The 12,453-nt window shown below is 40.8% G+C and overlaps 1 protein-coding gene across 1 annotated transcript in view; it reads right to left on the reverse strand.

Moving 5' to 3' along the window:
• Positions 1-12,453, reverse strand: part of myo3a (myosin IIIA) — a 70,484-nt gene that overhangs the window by 23,919 nt on the left and 34,112 nt on the right. The window contains exons 8-20 of the mRNA XM_084747164.1: positions 11,596-11,661; positions 11,288-11,443; positions 10,024-10,065; positions 8,166-8,262; positions 6,841-6,957; positions 6,355-6,459; positions 6,082-6,165; positions 4,711-4,913; positions 3,275-3,373; positions 3,041-3,155; positions 1,757-1,883; positions 1,181-1,391; positions 570-717 (exon numbers count right to left, since the gene is read on the reverse strand). Coding sequence (XP_084603290.1) covers positions 570-717; positions 1,181-1,391; positions 1,757-1,883; positions 3,041-3,155; positions 3,275-3,373; positions 4,711-4,913; positions 6,082-6,165; positions 6,355-6,459; positions 6,841-6,957; positions 8,166-8,262; positions 10,024-10,065; positions 11,288-11,443; positions 11,596-11,661 — 1,570 coding nt within the window. The remainder of the gene's footprint in view (positions 1-569; positions 718-1,180; positions 1,392-1,756; positions 1,884-3,040; positions 3,156-3,274; positions 3,374-4,710; positions 4,914-6,081; positions 6,166-6,354; positions 6,460-6,840; positions 6,958-8,165; positions 8,263-10,023; positions 10,066-11,287; positions 11,444-11,595; positions 11,662-12,453) is intronic.

The following is a 12,453-nucleotide window of genomic DNA, read 5'->3' on the forward strand; positions in this document are numbered from 1 at the left end:
GTAACCAAACATATATGGAAACACGGAGGTAAATCTGTTTTATTTCACTGTGGATGTGACAAGTTAGGTGATTCTTCTTTATCTCACGGCCCAATACAATTCCCTTATGCTCTGTATATATGGTGGCAGTATAGGACAAATGTATTTCTGGGCTTTGTGCCAACAATACCCAAGAGTGAGATTAAGTCAAACGCTAACTGTCTTCAACTCCTAATTGACCCTCGTTTGGGATGATTTATAGCTCCTCTCCATGGGTGAGACCAAATCATTTAACATTAGCAAACCATTCTCTGCCCCCCCAAGGCAAAACACACCCACGAGGTCGCATAAAGGCAGAATCACGGACCTCATTCTCCCGTAAATAAAGACAGCAGCATATTTTACCCTTGCCATCTCTCTTAAAGCGCACAGTGACAAACGATGACATGTTATCACCATTTAGATGGAAATGAGGTAGTACCAAGGTGAAAAATGCATACGAAGTGCTCTCCAGGAGGGATTCAAACACTATGAAAGTGTTCTTTGATTTCAGAAGCAGTTTAACGGTGGATGCTGGTCAGAGACGTCACCTGTTCCCAGGCGAATATGTGCTGGTTGAAGTAAAACTGGATCTGCTCGTTGGCGATGTTGATGCACAGCTGCTCGAAAGAGTTCTTCTTGAAGTTCTCGAAGCCGAAGATGTCGAGGATGCCGATGTTCAAGCCTTTGTCATCCTCTCTGGAGATGAGAAGAACGGATAGTCATTTCATTTGAATGCATTTTTTTTAGTAAAAAACAAAAAACAAAAAACACAACAACAATATTAGTATATCTAATAACTCTTCAGATATTTCAGTCTGGACCAAAATAGCGGACACTGCCATCCCTAGAGCTGTAATAGCTAAAAAACATTAGCTTTCTCTGCTTTTGTATATATTTTGTTGTTTTTGTGAATAGCATCAAGAGATTTACAGCTTGCCTCTTGTTATACAACTCAGTATTGTGAAATAATAGACAAATTAACATCGTTCCTTTTCTGGATTTTTCATCAGATTACGCAGGTTTCAAGAGCTGGCAATGATCAAACTTGCTGTATGTAGTTTTTTTTATCCTTACAAATGTAGAAACTTCCTGAGGTGACCTCATTCCGCGCTCATGACAGCCAAACACACCACATCACATTTTCTGCCCCTGATCTCACCCTAGGTGGCTGTCGGGCCGCAGCAGCGCGTTGATGCGGTTGACAATCCAGCTGAAGAGGCGGCCGTAGAGAGCCTTGCCCATGGCGTCCCTCACCTCCACCGCCTTTTCCACCGTGTTGGGCCTGACGATCGTCTCTCCCCGGGCCACGACGCAGTGGGAGGTCAGGGCTTCCTGGAGCTCGTCTGAGCGGATGCACAGCAGCGATGCCACTACGGGGACATTAGATAAGGAATGGGAAGGAAAGTTAACATTTGTAGAGTAGATAGAGAGCAAGTGATACATGCAGAGTGTGTAAATGTGCAGCCTTAAGTGCCCTCATTCAGGCTCAGAAATAATAAGAATAATGTTGAGCTCTGGGTTCAAAGAAAACAACCAAACCAATAAACATCCTCCAGACATCTTTGTAAATTACCAATCAGTACAGATGGTTAAATTTAGAAAATATAATCAGGGGAAAACAATGTCTAGTAAATGCTGAGGAGGAGCAGAAGAGGGAGTGTGAGGAGTGGGGGTTTATTAAGAGTCATGCTTGATTATATGTCGCCGTACGCCATGCTTCTGTCTCTCCTCTCACCGTTGTCCAGGACAGAAATGTTGGTGATGTCGCTCTTGTCTGTTTGGTGCTCCGAGGCAACTGGAGAAAACTCGATGTCGCCGGAGTTGAGGATGGCAGCCAGAGTGCTGTAAACACTGCCCAGCTCCTGCAGAAATGATAGACAGCTATTCACTGTGGAAACTTCCAGAGGCTGGGAGACAGTGTGACGTTACCTTGACATCAAACATCAGCTGCATCTTACAACCCTACGTACTGGCTTATGGATGGGAAGTGAAATGCTGCAATAATTATTCTGTTTTTCTTCTTTACTCTATTACAAACTAATATAACACAGAAGTACTTGAGCTGGACACGTCACAATAGCTGACTATGGAGGACTGTCAAAGAACTGTCAAAGTATGTTAGCTTAAATTTTTGCTAGAACCTCCAAAATGTATCTGTCTATAAATGGCCAGGTATCATGTGTGGTCATAATTGCTTTATGTTAGCGGTATAAAGGCTAATGGTTCAGAGGTATAGGCTCACATGCCCTCTTGTATATGCAACATGCAATGTTTTATTTCCTGCCACAATGATTTGTTTGGAATAAATAGAGAAGCTGGATAGAAAAGATGAGTGTTAGCCTCTACAGCTAAACACACAAAGAAAAGATCTCAATTCAGCAAACATTGCATTTCTTTGTTCAAAAAAATAGGTTTGAGGTTTCACTGCGCACTGACAGATGTCAAGAAAAGTACGATTTAAAGCATAAAGTAAAGCCTTTATTCATCTCAGCAAGTTTTATAGATCTGTCTACTCAGCTGGGTCGTGACACGTGCAAGAGGAACTCTCCTAATACACAGTTACTGTCTCAAAATGGATAAAGTTGCCTTATAGATCATCCTCATACACAGTGTGATTTCATGCAAGACAAGATGTACTGTAGAAAGAAGGTTGTTCCTCCGGTACTGCCAAGTGATTACAGGATAAGTACTATTGACGTGTAGATCCCAGAGGCAATCAGTTCTTTAGGCTTCATTAGCCTTCACAATGCCAACAACTGACTGCCTACATGTGCCTGTAGCTTTGTGCTCCATCACATGCCATACAGTGGATGCAAGGAACAACTTGCACTCTGTTATAAAGCTTATGTTGGGTATTCTGAGAGCTCACTGAGTGCTTGTGCACAGATTTTTGTGCATATATAGTAATACTGGAGTGTGAGAGCATGTCTATATGAACATTAGGACAAAGAATATGCTGTTAAACCTTGTGGACAGACCACCATCAGCTCTGTGCCCAGTAATTAATGCAGTAGTTTACCTCCAGGGTGAATCCGATGACTTTGAAGCACTGCTCCACTGCATCAAACTGCTCCTTGTAGAAGGTGTTGCTCACTATGTCAGGCCCTAATTTAATGTGCTCGTTGCACAGATACCTGGAGATCAAAAAGGAAACGCAGAGATCACAATCGGGGTCTCAGGAAGCAGGAAGTGTGCGGCGTGAGAGTGAAATAACAGTGTTTAAGAGAGAAGGGCTCAGGAATGTCAAACCTACTTAGGTGCTTTGCTGTCAGAGAGCTTGTAGTGGGCTAGTTTCTTCCTGTCAGCCAGGCCGGCATAAATGTAGTAGAAGATGTGGAAGTTTCTCTCCCCTCTGTGGAAACACACAAAGATGTAGCTCTGAAATTCACCTCATAAAAGCACAAGACAAGAAGACAATAGGTAAGGAAGAAACAAAACTTGCTGAAAGCTAAAAAGCACACACAGTGCAAATTTCTGACAGGGCTGAATAATTCTCCAAGTATGTTATTAAAGACACATTTGTCTGATTCTACATAAAGATCAGTTTTCTAGTCTGCTAGTTTATCAGACAAGAAGAAAACATATAACTAAATACCATAGACGATTTGTTCATTTTTAACAAGAGGGATGGACCTGGTTTGTTTTGCTCTTCCATGACTCACTGTATTTTTAATAACCTTCCAACCCCAAAATCCATCTGCTACTTCAGCACCACACACAGCAGCATGGATTCATCAATACGCAGCAAAGTTAGGCTACTGATATTTCAGAGCCATGGTCGGGGCCATAGACTCTAACTTGCACAATCCTCAGACAGATAATGGATCAAAAAGTGGTAAGAAGGAGGATGCATTTTGGTCATTTTGCTAACAACAAGAATGGTATCCCGCTGTTATCCGCCTTCAAACTGCATACTGGCTAGATGCACCACTAACAGCTCAGATTATTAGCATTAGTTTTGGGGCTGTAATGTTTTTTTAGAGTTTGGATGTAACTGGACAGACCCACAACCACTCAGGGCAGCAAAATGTGAAGCAGTGCTAAGAGACACATAATAATAGCCCCATAATGCTCAGTCAGTGAATGAAAACAGGTGTATGATGTTTTCTGTAGGTCTGTTGGTCCTCACAAACAAACACATCTGAAAACAGAACATTCCTGGCAAAGATACTGAAATACAAAGGCATCTTCGAAGCATAATCTTTAAAAAAAATTGTTTGCTATCCGCCTGATATTAGTATCCAATAACAGGCTGTGGAGAAGTGTGGCGACACAAAGCTTGCAGCCAAATCAAACCCTCTGACCTGTGTGTCTGTTTTCTGATGCTATGCTTGAGTCTGCCTTTGAATTTCCACTAAGGGACCGCAATCTTTGATCAAACAGGAAATAAGCCAGCCCCTCCACTTGACCCAGTTTGCTCCCCAGACACATGATAAGAAGAAAAGATGGATTGACTGAAGTGCAGGTTCAAGGCAAATGCCACCAGTTTCACATGGAGAAGCAGAGGAGAAAGGAGGAGAGATATTAAGCGGTGATCCCTGACCAGCAGGCTGAAAATGACCTTTTTCAGAAAACGTGCAAACACATGATTTAAATTTCTATGGATGTTATTGTCAAATGAAGGTCATAACAGTAATAAGTGGCATAAGGTTGCTTTGACAAAGGGACAGAAAAAGAAGTGATATTTACACAGCCTGGTGGATAACTCTGGATTTCTCCAGCAGGTACTCGGAGATCTGCGCTCCGACCACCGTTCCTCCATTCGTGAACTTCATCTCCAGGTATTTGCCAAAGCGGCTGGAGTTGTCGTTGATGACGGTGCAGGCGTTCCCAAAAGCCTCCACTAGGTTGTTGACCAGCAGGATCTTCTCCTGGAGCGTCCGGTTATTGGCCTGAATAAAACATTAATCCAGCTAAGTAACTGGGAAATCAATATGGTGGAAGTAATAATTCTTTTGTCGACAAATGATGCATGAACTCCTGTCAGGAGCATTTCTGTTCCTGTTATTCTCATCAAAAGTGAAGCTGACATTTCTTATTTCATTCCTCCACTTATAAAGAAAAAAAAAAAGCAAAATGTGAATCGAAATGAAACTTTTCAATCAAATTGCAAATCGTGACTGGCATCAGCTGGAGCGTCAAACAAACTGATCATGAAATGTTCAAAGTGCCTTGATGTGCATTTTAGATACTGAATTTTCTGAACATACACAGTTGGATGGAGATGCACAGGTTTCTGGCAAAGACACACAGCTGCTGCACAAATAAGGCTGAAATACTCCTACACAAATTAAAATGTATTTTTTACAGTTGACAGTTAATATTGTTTCCCTTTTTATTGGCAAAATCAGTCAATTTATTTCCTTTTCTTAAGATTTACTTTGTTTTCATTCTGTGTGACATGCCATGGTAGGCCTAACTACTGAAGTTATAAAAATTATTTAGCCTAAAGTTTTAACATCGCATTAAACTGTCATATTTGATTAGTTTTGACACAGGCTGTAGTGAGCCATTATAAGTGTATCATGAATATCAGCATTAATATTTTCCTGAACCTAAACTTCAAGAGTATAGCTTGGACTTGTCATAAAGATGTCATTAAGTCTCATTATACTGTTGAATGAATCATGATGGTTTCACGAAAAATTCCTTGACATCAAATAAAGTGGTACCATCTGGACTTTTCATTAAAATGTCATTAAAGTCCGGTTTGACAAAGATGACTTATGGAGTTTCCTGATGGACAGATAGCTTTGCTTGTTGCTAAAGTAACCGCTAATTGCTACTAGCTGTAGCTGCTATTAGCTGGTCGGCTTGATTAGCTGTGCGGCTAACCATCCTATTAGCTGACTCAGCCCTGGTGCACCAAAGCAAGAAAACCACCTCAGTACTGGCCTCTATCGGTCTCGGAGGATGTGTTTGGTTCTTCATGTTCATGACAGGTGTCAGGTCATATTGTTATAATGCTATCATGTTAGTCTGTCGCACAGCCTTTCAAATTAAGTGTGGCTGGGAGCACATGTTTATGATATGTTACACTTATAGACACTTATGACTCACCTTCCCAAGAACTGTCAGTTGCTGCACCAACAGATGAGCACTCTCTGTTTTCCCAGCTCCACTTTCCCCACTGATAACAACACACTGAACACAGAAAGGAACAGAGATTACTGTGAGGCTAGTTATAATAATGCTCACAAAATTACCGTATAAGGACATTTGACTCCATTAAAGACGTCTTATTTTAACAATCAGCATCAAAATGAGTCAAAACAACTTTTCGGCACAGAGGACGCTGTAGATTGTGCGATGATTATGTGAGTATGACATTACCTGGTCTGCGTTGTATGACACCATGGACTGGTAGGCGACGTCAGCCACAGCAAAGATGTGTGGTGGGTTCGCAGTACGCTTGGCTCCTATGTACATCTTAGTGTACTATAGAGAGGCAAAAAAACAAAAACAAAAAATGTTCACTCAGTACAAACCATGTGTCCATAATACAATACAATACAATTTTGTTTTGGGAGGAGAGGAGTGAAAAATAGCTACAAAGTTGAGGCAAAGAAAAACATGATGATTTGGAGGAAAATAAAGTCAGTGAGGTGTGGAAGAGGCAGGAAAACAGGGGTAGACTGTGTGTGTGTGTGTGTGTGAACGTGTGTGTGTCAGTGGAGGTGAGGCTAAATGGGATGCAGCCGACTGAAGAACTGCAGAGGCACTAATGAGATACGCCGGGCTACATTCAGTGCATTATTGACCACATGTACGAGCACAGGTGCGTAAAAGAAACACACATAAAGGCTTAATTGCACAGACCTCAGGAGTGTATATCTCCATCTTATGGAAAGGGTTGACGGCGATGAGGATGTCTCCCACATACGTGTAAATCTGATCTTTTCCATATCGACTCTGAAGCTGCTCTGTGACCGTGTTCTGAAAAAAGAAACATGCATGATTCACACAACTGCTACTGAATGATTCCTGAACACCTAAATCACTGTCAGAACCATATTATGCCAGACACCAAGCTGTACTTTAGCTTATGTCCTGCCTCAAGTCAAGGCCTGTGACGCCTGTTACGTCAATGTATTATCTTCATGTCATACTGTGATTAATTCTCCTGTCTCCTCACTGCCGACACAGGTACATCAACAACAGCACTGCCTCCCTCATACCAGCAGAGCTCCACATGTTGAAGGATGGCTGGAAATATCCGCTGGCAACTGAGACTGATTGTATCATTCAATACGTCAATGCCGCATTCAGATTTGACAAATCGCTCTAAATGTTATTTGTGCAAAAGATGCTGCAGTGCATTTCTCACTGTGGTTGTTCAACAGACTGACATGGCTGATCGGGGAAAAATGATGCAGAATGTTCTAACAAATATCAGTGTGACTGACTGCAGTGGACGCAATCATCACAATTTATAGTTTTACAGAATATCAAAGATCTTCCTCTGATGTAAATTTAATTGTTATAGAAGGAACACATGAATATCAGCTTAAGTGTATGCTATATTAAGAATATTTTCACTGCTTTACTTTGCCCTTAGACTCCCTCAGACCACCATTATATGAGCCAAATAGGCAAAATCACTTATTTTATCTCCTAGAAAGTGGGAGTTGCTGGTCTGCCTTTTTTGTGCTATCATGTGATTTTGGTGAATTCAAACTATTCACTGAAGTTACAATAACACAAATAAACTAGCAGATAGAGGCAGCATTAACCAGTGACTACCATGTTCTGTGAAGTAAATAATTGATTTTGCCTGTGGAGTTTGGTTGGTTTGGAGTGATATTTGGCTTACGGCTGTTGGAAAAATCTGCCTGGCAACAAAGCAGTAAAATATTCTAAATTCATAAAAGTTCATTACATGTCATTGTAACCATGAGAATATGAGTTAGAATTGAGCACATTGATATATTGTAATATTGTACAACTGAAAGCTCCAGCAAAGCTACAAAATGCATCTTCTGGTGAGACAGCTGGTTTCCAAGATTGAGAATGAATTATCAAGTTGTTTGCACCATTGTTGCTTCATTGTGTTCACTATGAGAGTGGCTCTTCCCACAGCCATGTATTGTTGTTTTGTTACTTTTATACTCTTATATCAATTACCCGACTGTGGACTGTCTTACCTCGTCTAGAACTTCTAGGGTGGCGAGGTCGTCCACCTCATCTGGGTCAGTCTGCGTCTTCATGTGGCTTCCTCTTTTAGTGTGAATACGTTCATGCCTAGAACTCGCAGAACACACAACCACGTCTTTCACTGAGCAACGTACAGTATGTAACGTACACAGCATACTTCACATGACAATAGAAATAGCAATCTAAATTCAAATTCAAGCACATATTGTAGATGTGTACGGTGCTGCCTGCAGTGTTTGCTGAGACAAAATGTCCATCTCTTCACGTAAATCAAACCCGAAACAATGTAAATATAATCAAAGCTTCAACTAGATAAAGATCTAAATGTAAATATAATCCTCTACAGCATTAATGCTGAACCATTGCTATGGGGTCCATCAGTATGCTGTCCCTCCTGCCAGACTCTGTAAAATAGTGGTTTCACCAAGCACAGGAAGGCAGAAGCTGACTGAAATAAACTTTAATAAATGTTAAACCTGCCTCCAGGATAATTCTTTCGCACCATTTTTACTGGCCACCTCATAGCCGCAAGTATCTTTTCTTTCTGCTCGCCACTACACCAACAAACCAGATCATTCAAGACAGCAACCTTTACTTTTACAAACTCTACAGAGTAGGGAAATGTACCAGAATGTCTCCATCCTTTAAATATTTACTCCAACAGATTTGACTCCTGAACTTTATGGCTAGTATCTGAATCATTTAAAGCAACATTATGTAAATGCACTACATTGAAATAAGAGCTTCAAAGATCATTTCGATGCTACTTTGACTTGTAAAAGGGTCTGTCATTCCCATACGCTTGTTCATGCTCTCTGTAACTTTGATGGCTGGGTCGTGACAAGTGCATAACGCTTTAGGCACTATGTCGCACACCATCGACTATGTCACTGATTTTGATCAAACTGGATCATATTTAAAAGGTAAAATGTTTTCTGGTTTCCTTCCAACGTCCTCCGGCTGCTCCGCCTCAACTCTCTGATTTACAGGATTTCCTGATGGACAGTGAAGTTAACTGCTGCTAAGTGTAGCTGCGGCTAGTTAGCTCATAGCCGTACTGCCTGGATTGGAGCTCAGAGCGCTGGGGGAGTCTTGGTGTTTAAGAAACTTTGGACCGCTGGGAGGAGATGGTTTTCAGGCCTCGGGTGGGGGGAAGGAATGGTGCTGGTGCCACGCCAGAACATCAATATACATCATACATACATACATCAATAGTGTATAAGTTAATTTGGCACCAAATCACAAGAAATACCAAATCTTACATAATGTTGCTTTAAAACACTAGCCAACAGAAATCTGAAATCATCAAAACATCAGCAATCTGCAAATTAGTATGCTTAGTTTCTCTTGTTTTTTTTTTTTTTTTGGGAATACCTCATTACTGTTTCTTCACATAATGTGATGTCAGAATAAGTTTGATCACATCTGAGTACCAGCCAGAACCAAAAAATGCTTCATTATTTAGTTGATGATGGTGGTTAATTTCCCATCGCGATTGCAATTAATCTCCGCTAAAATTTCATTTGTCTGAAAGTTACTGATGAAGGCTGATGAGGTTTGGAGCTCATCAACTGCTGTAGTTGGTTTTACAGCAAAGGTCATGACCTCAGTTACACTACAGCGATAAATGACAGGATGTTACACAAACAAAATGCAGAAAAAAAACATAAACCAGGCAACAGTGTTTATGTTCAGGGTGGCAGCATGGTGAAAATCTATAATCAGCCCATGTAGTTTGATTTCAAATACATGTGCGCTCACATCTACTATAAAAGCTCTGAATGAACTAGAAAAGCCAATTATCATCTACTCCTACTGCTGCTTAAAGGTCATATATGCATTTGTTACCTGTCATTACTGTCTGCGCTTCTGTCTGTCTTTCCATGATGGCTTAAACGACAGAAATAGGATTAACATTTCAGGACCGTACGGGCAAACACACACTTTCTCTTCCGGGCCAACATTTTGACTCGTGTGACACATAGTGTGCAGCCTGCACCTCGAGTGGAGCTGCAGCAGGATTGAGCTGTTGTTTATGTGAGGGTGACAGGGCTTGTAAAACATCCAGCAAGGAGGGTAATTTGGATTATACTGTCTGCAAACGTTAAGCTGCAGCCCAACATATAAAACCCACTGACAGGGACGCTCGCAGACTTTAAGTTTTTCTTGGAGTTTATAACAAAATCTATCAAACTCTTTATGGTTTGTGAGTATTCTGCCAGACAAACAGGAGTAGCACGACTTCTAATATGTCATAAATACCAGCGGTGGTGAAAGTTCACACATTCTTTAGTCAAGTAGAAGTACAGATACTGGTCAAAGTAGGAGTACTGATCCAACATTTTTACTTAACAGTGGATAAAAGCACTCAAGGTATAAAAGTAAAAAGTCGCCCTCTGAAGGACATTTCTACTGGCCGCTTCTGTGCAAAGCTAACTGAACCCCACCTTTTCTCCGCAGTCCGTCTCTGTCTGTTTTGTGTTGTTACGTCTTTTAAGTCATTTTTCACCTTATGTCTTTTACGTTGCTTTTCATTTGTTCCGTCTTTTTCGCCTCATTACTTCCTTTTTCATCTGTATGTCTGGTAACATAATTTTTGGTCTTGTTACATCTTTTTTGTATTTTGTTTTTTGTCTTTTCGTTTGTTATGTCTTTTTCGTTCTCTTGGGTAATTTTTCGTCTTATTACATTGTCTTACCTCTTTATCATCTTGTTGGGTCTTTTACGTAATTTTTCATCTTGTTATATCATTTTTCATTATGTTACATTGTTGTTTTTATCCCAACCATTTAGGCTGAATTCAGTCTTGAATTCAGTGTTGGGGTGGCAGCGCACAATTATGCAAAACAAAAATAATCAATAATTCCCCTCAAATGCTTTACAACTAAAGTTACAGTTTTGAAAATGTAAGGAGTAGAAAGTACAGATATTTGTGTTCATATGTAGGGAGTAAAAGTAAAAAGTTAAATACTCAAGTCAGTACAGATACCTGAAAACTCTACTTCAATACAGTAAAGAAATATTTGTACTTAGTTTATGTTTCTGGAAAATACACTTAGAAATGTGAGACTTTGGAGAGGAAACATGGATGCAAATGCAGTTGGGACAGTACCTTGTTTTTTCAATGACTCCTATTTGTTGGTTGAGATCAATGAGCTCAATCAATTGCTTCTGCAGGATTTTCTCTTTGCCAACAATCTGTTTGATGAACACATGCTGGAGCAGGTCTAGCACATTTGGTCTCAGCTCAAAGTCCTTAATCAGACATCTGTGGGTAGGAGGAAGAAAAGGTAGAGGTGGAGGAGGAGGAGTGCAATGAATTTCTTGGATTTATATTCAAATTTCCTCTGGTTTTGTGCTATCGGTGTAAATATTTATTATTCACAGAGGCATAACAAACACAGTGGCATCCACACTCACTTGCAGATGAAGTCATTAAAGTCGTCTGACCAGAGCTCCGGCTGGTGGAGAGTAGGCGGAGGATTCCTGTTAAGGGGAGAAATGGAAAAGATAAATGGAAAGATAAGATGAGATGGGATTTATGCAGGCGGGCTGGAGAACAAAAGGCAGAGGCAGCGAGTGGAACGATGGAGTGAAGTCTTAACAATTTGTCATTGAAGACATCCAGAGGTGTTTTCTTCTTCAATATGGTGCTCCACCCATGCAGCTGGGTGGTATAGATACAGCTAATTTTCATCAGTAGCATATGAACATACCTGCCAACATTTGGTTTCTGCTGCTTTGTACAGTATGAAACACTTCCCCTTCAGCTCATAAAATCCCAGCAGCCCCTGAAGGCAGCAGAATATGTTGAATATCTTAAACCACCTGAAAACAACACCAGGCTACTGCAGCATAACCATACAAACACAGCAGACTGGCTGACTACCTACATGGACTTTGGCATGCTCCCAATTTGGGGAAGCAGCAGGAGTCCTGGCTTAAGTAAGTGTACAGTATATTTAGAATATTTTACCCGATTTTTTTGTCGTCTGACAGCCTTTACTGATGGGGAAAGTACCTCACATAAGCCTAGTTCAAACAATCCAACTATCCCTTTGAGGTTGCTCCTATAGAAAAACCCAATAAAACAGACAAATGCTGTTAAAGGGTCAAGCATAACAAGACCTCACAGCCAGCGAACAACTGAGCTAATTTGCTGTGATTCCTCGTCCTGCTTTTAGCTTTTTACTAGAGGGTTCCCAGCAAGTGTTGGGGAAGTTGATTTCTGCCTGCTAATGCACCAGGACCTTTTCCACGTTTGCTCTGACAGCGATA

Source organism: Lutjanus erythropterus, chromosome 21 (genome assembly GCF_056507025.1).
Source record: "Lutjanus erythropterus isolate fLutEry1 chromosome 21, fLutEry1.hap2, whole genome shotgun sequence".
Taxonomy (NCBI): Eukaryota; Metazoa; Chordata; class Actinopteri; order Lutjaniformes; family Lutjanidae; genus Lutjanus; species Lutjanus erythropterus.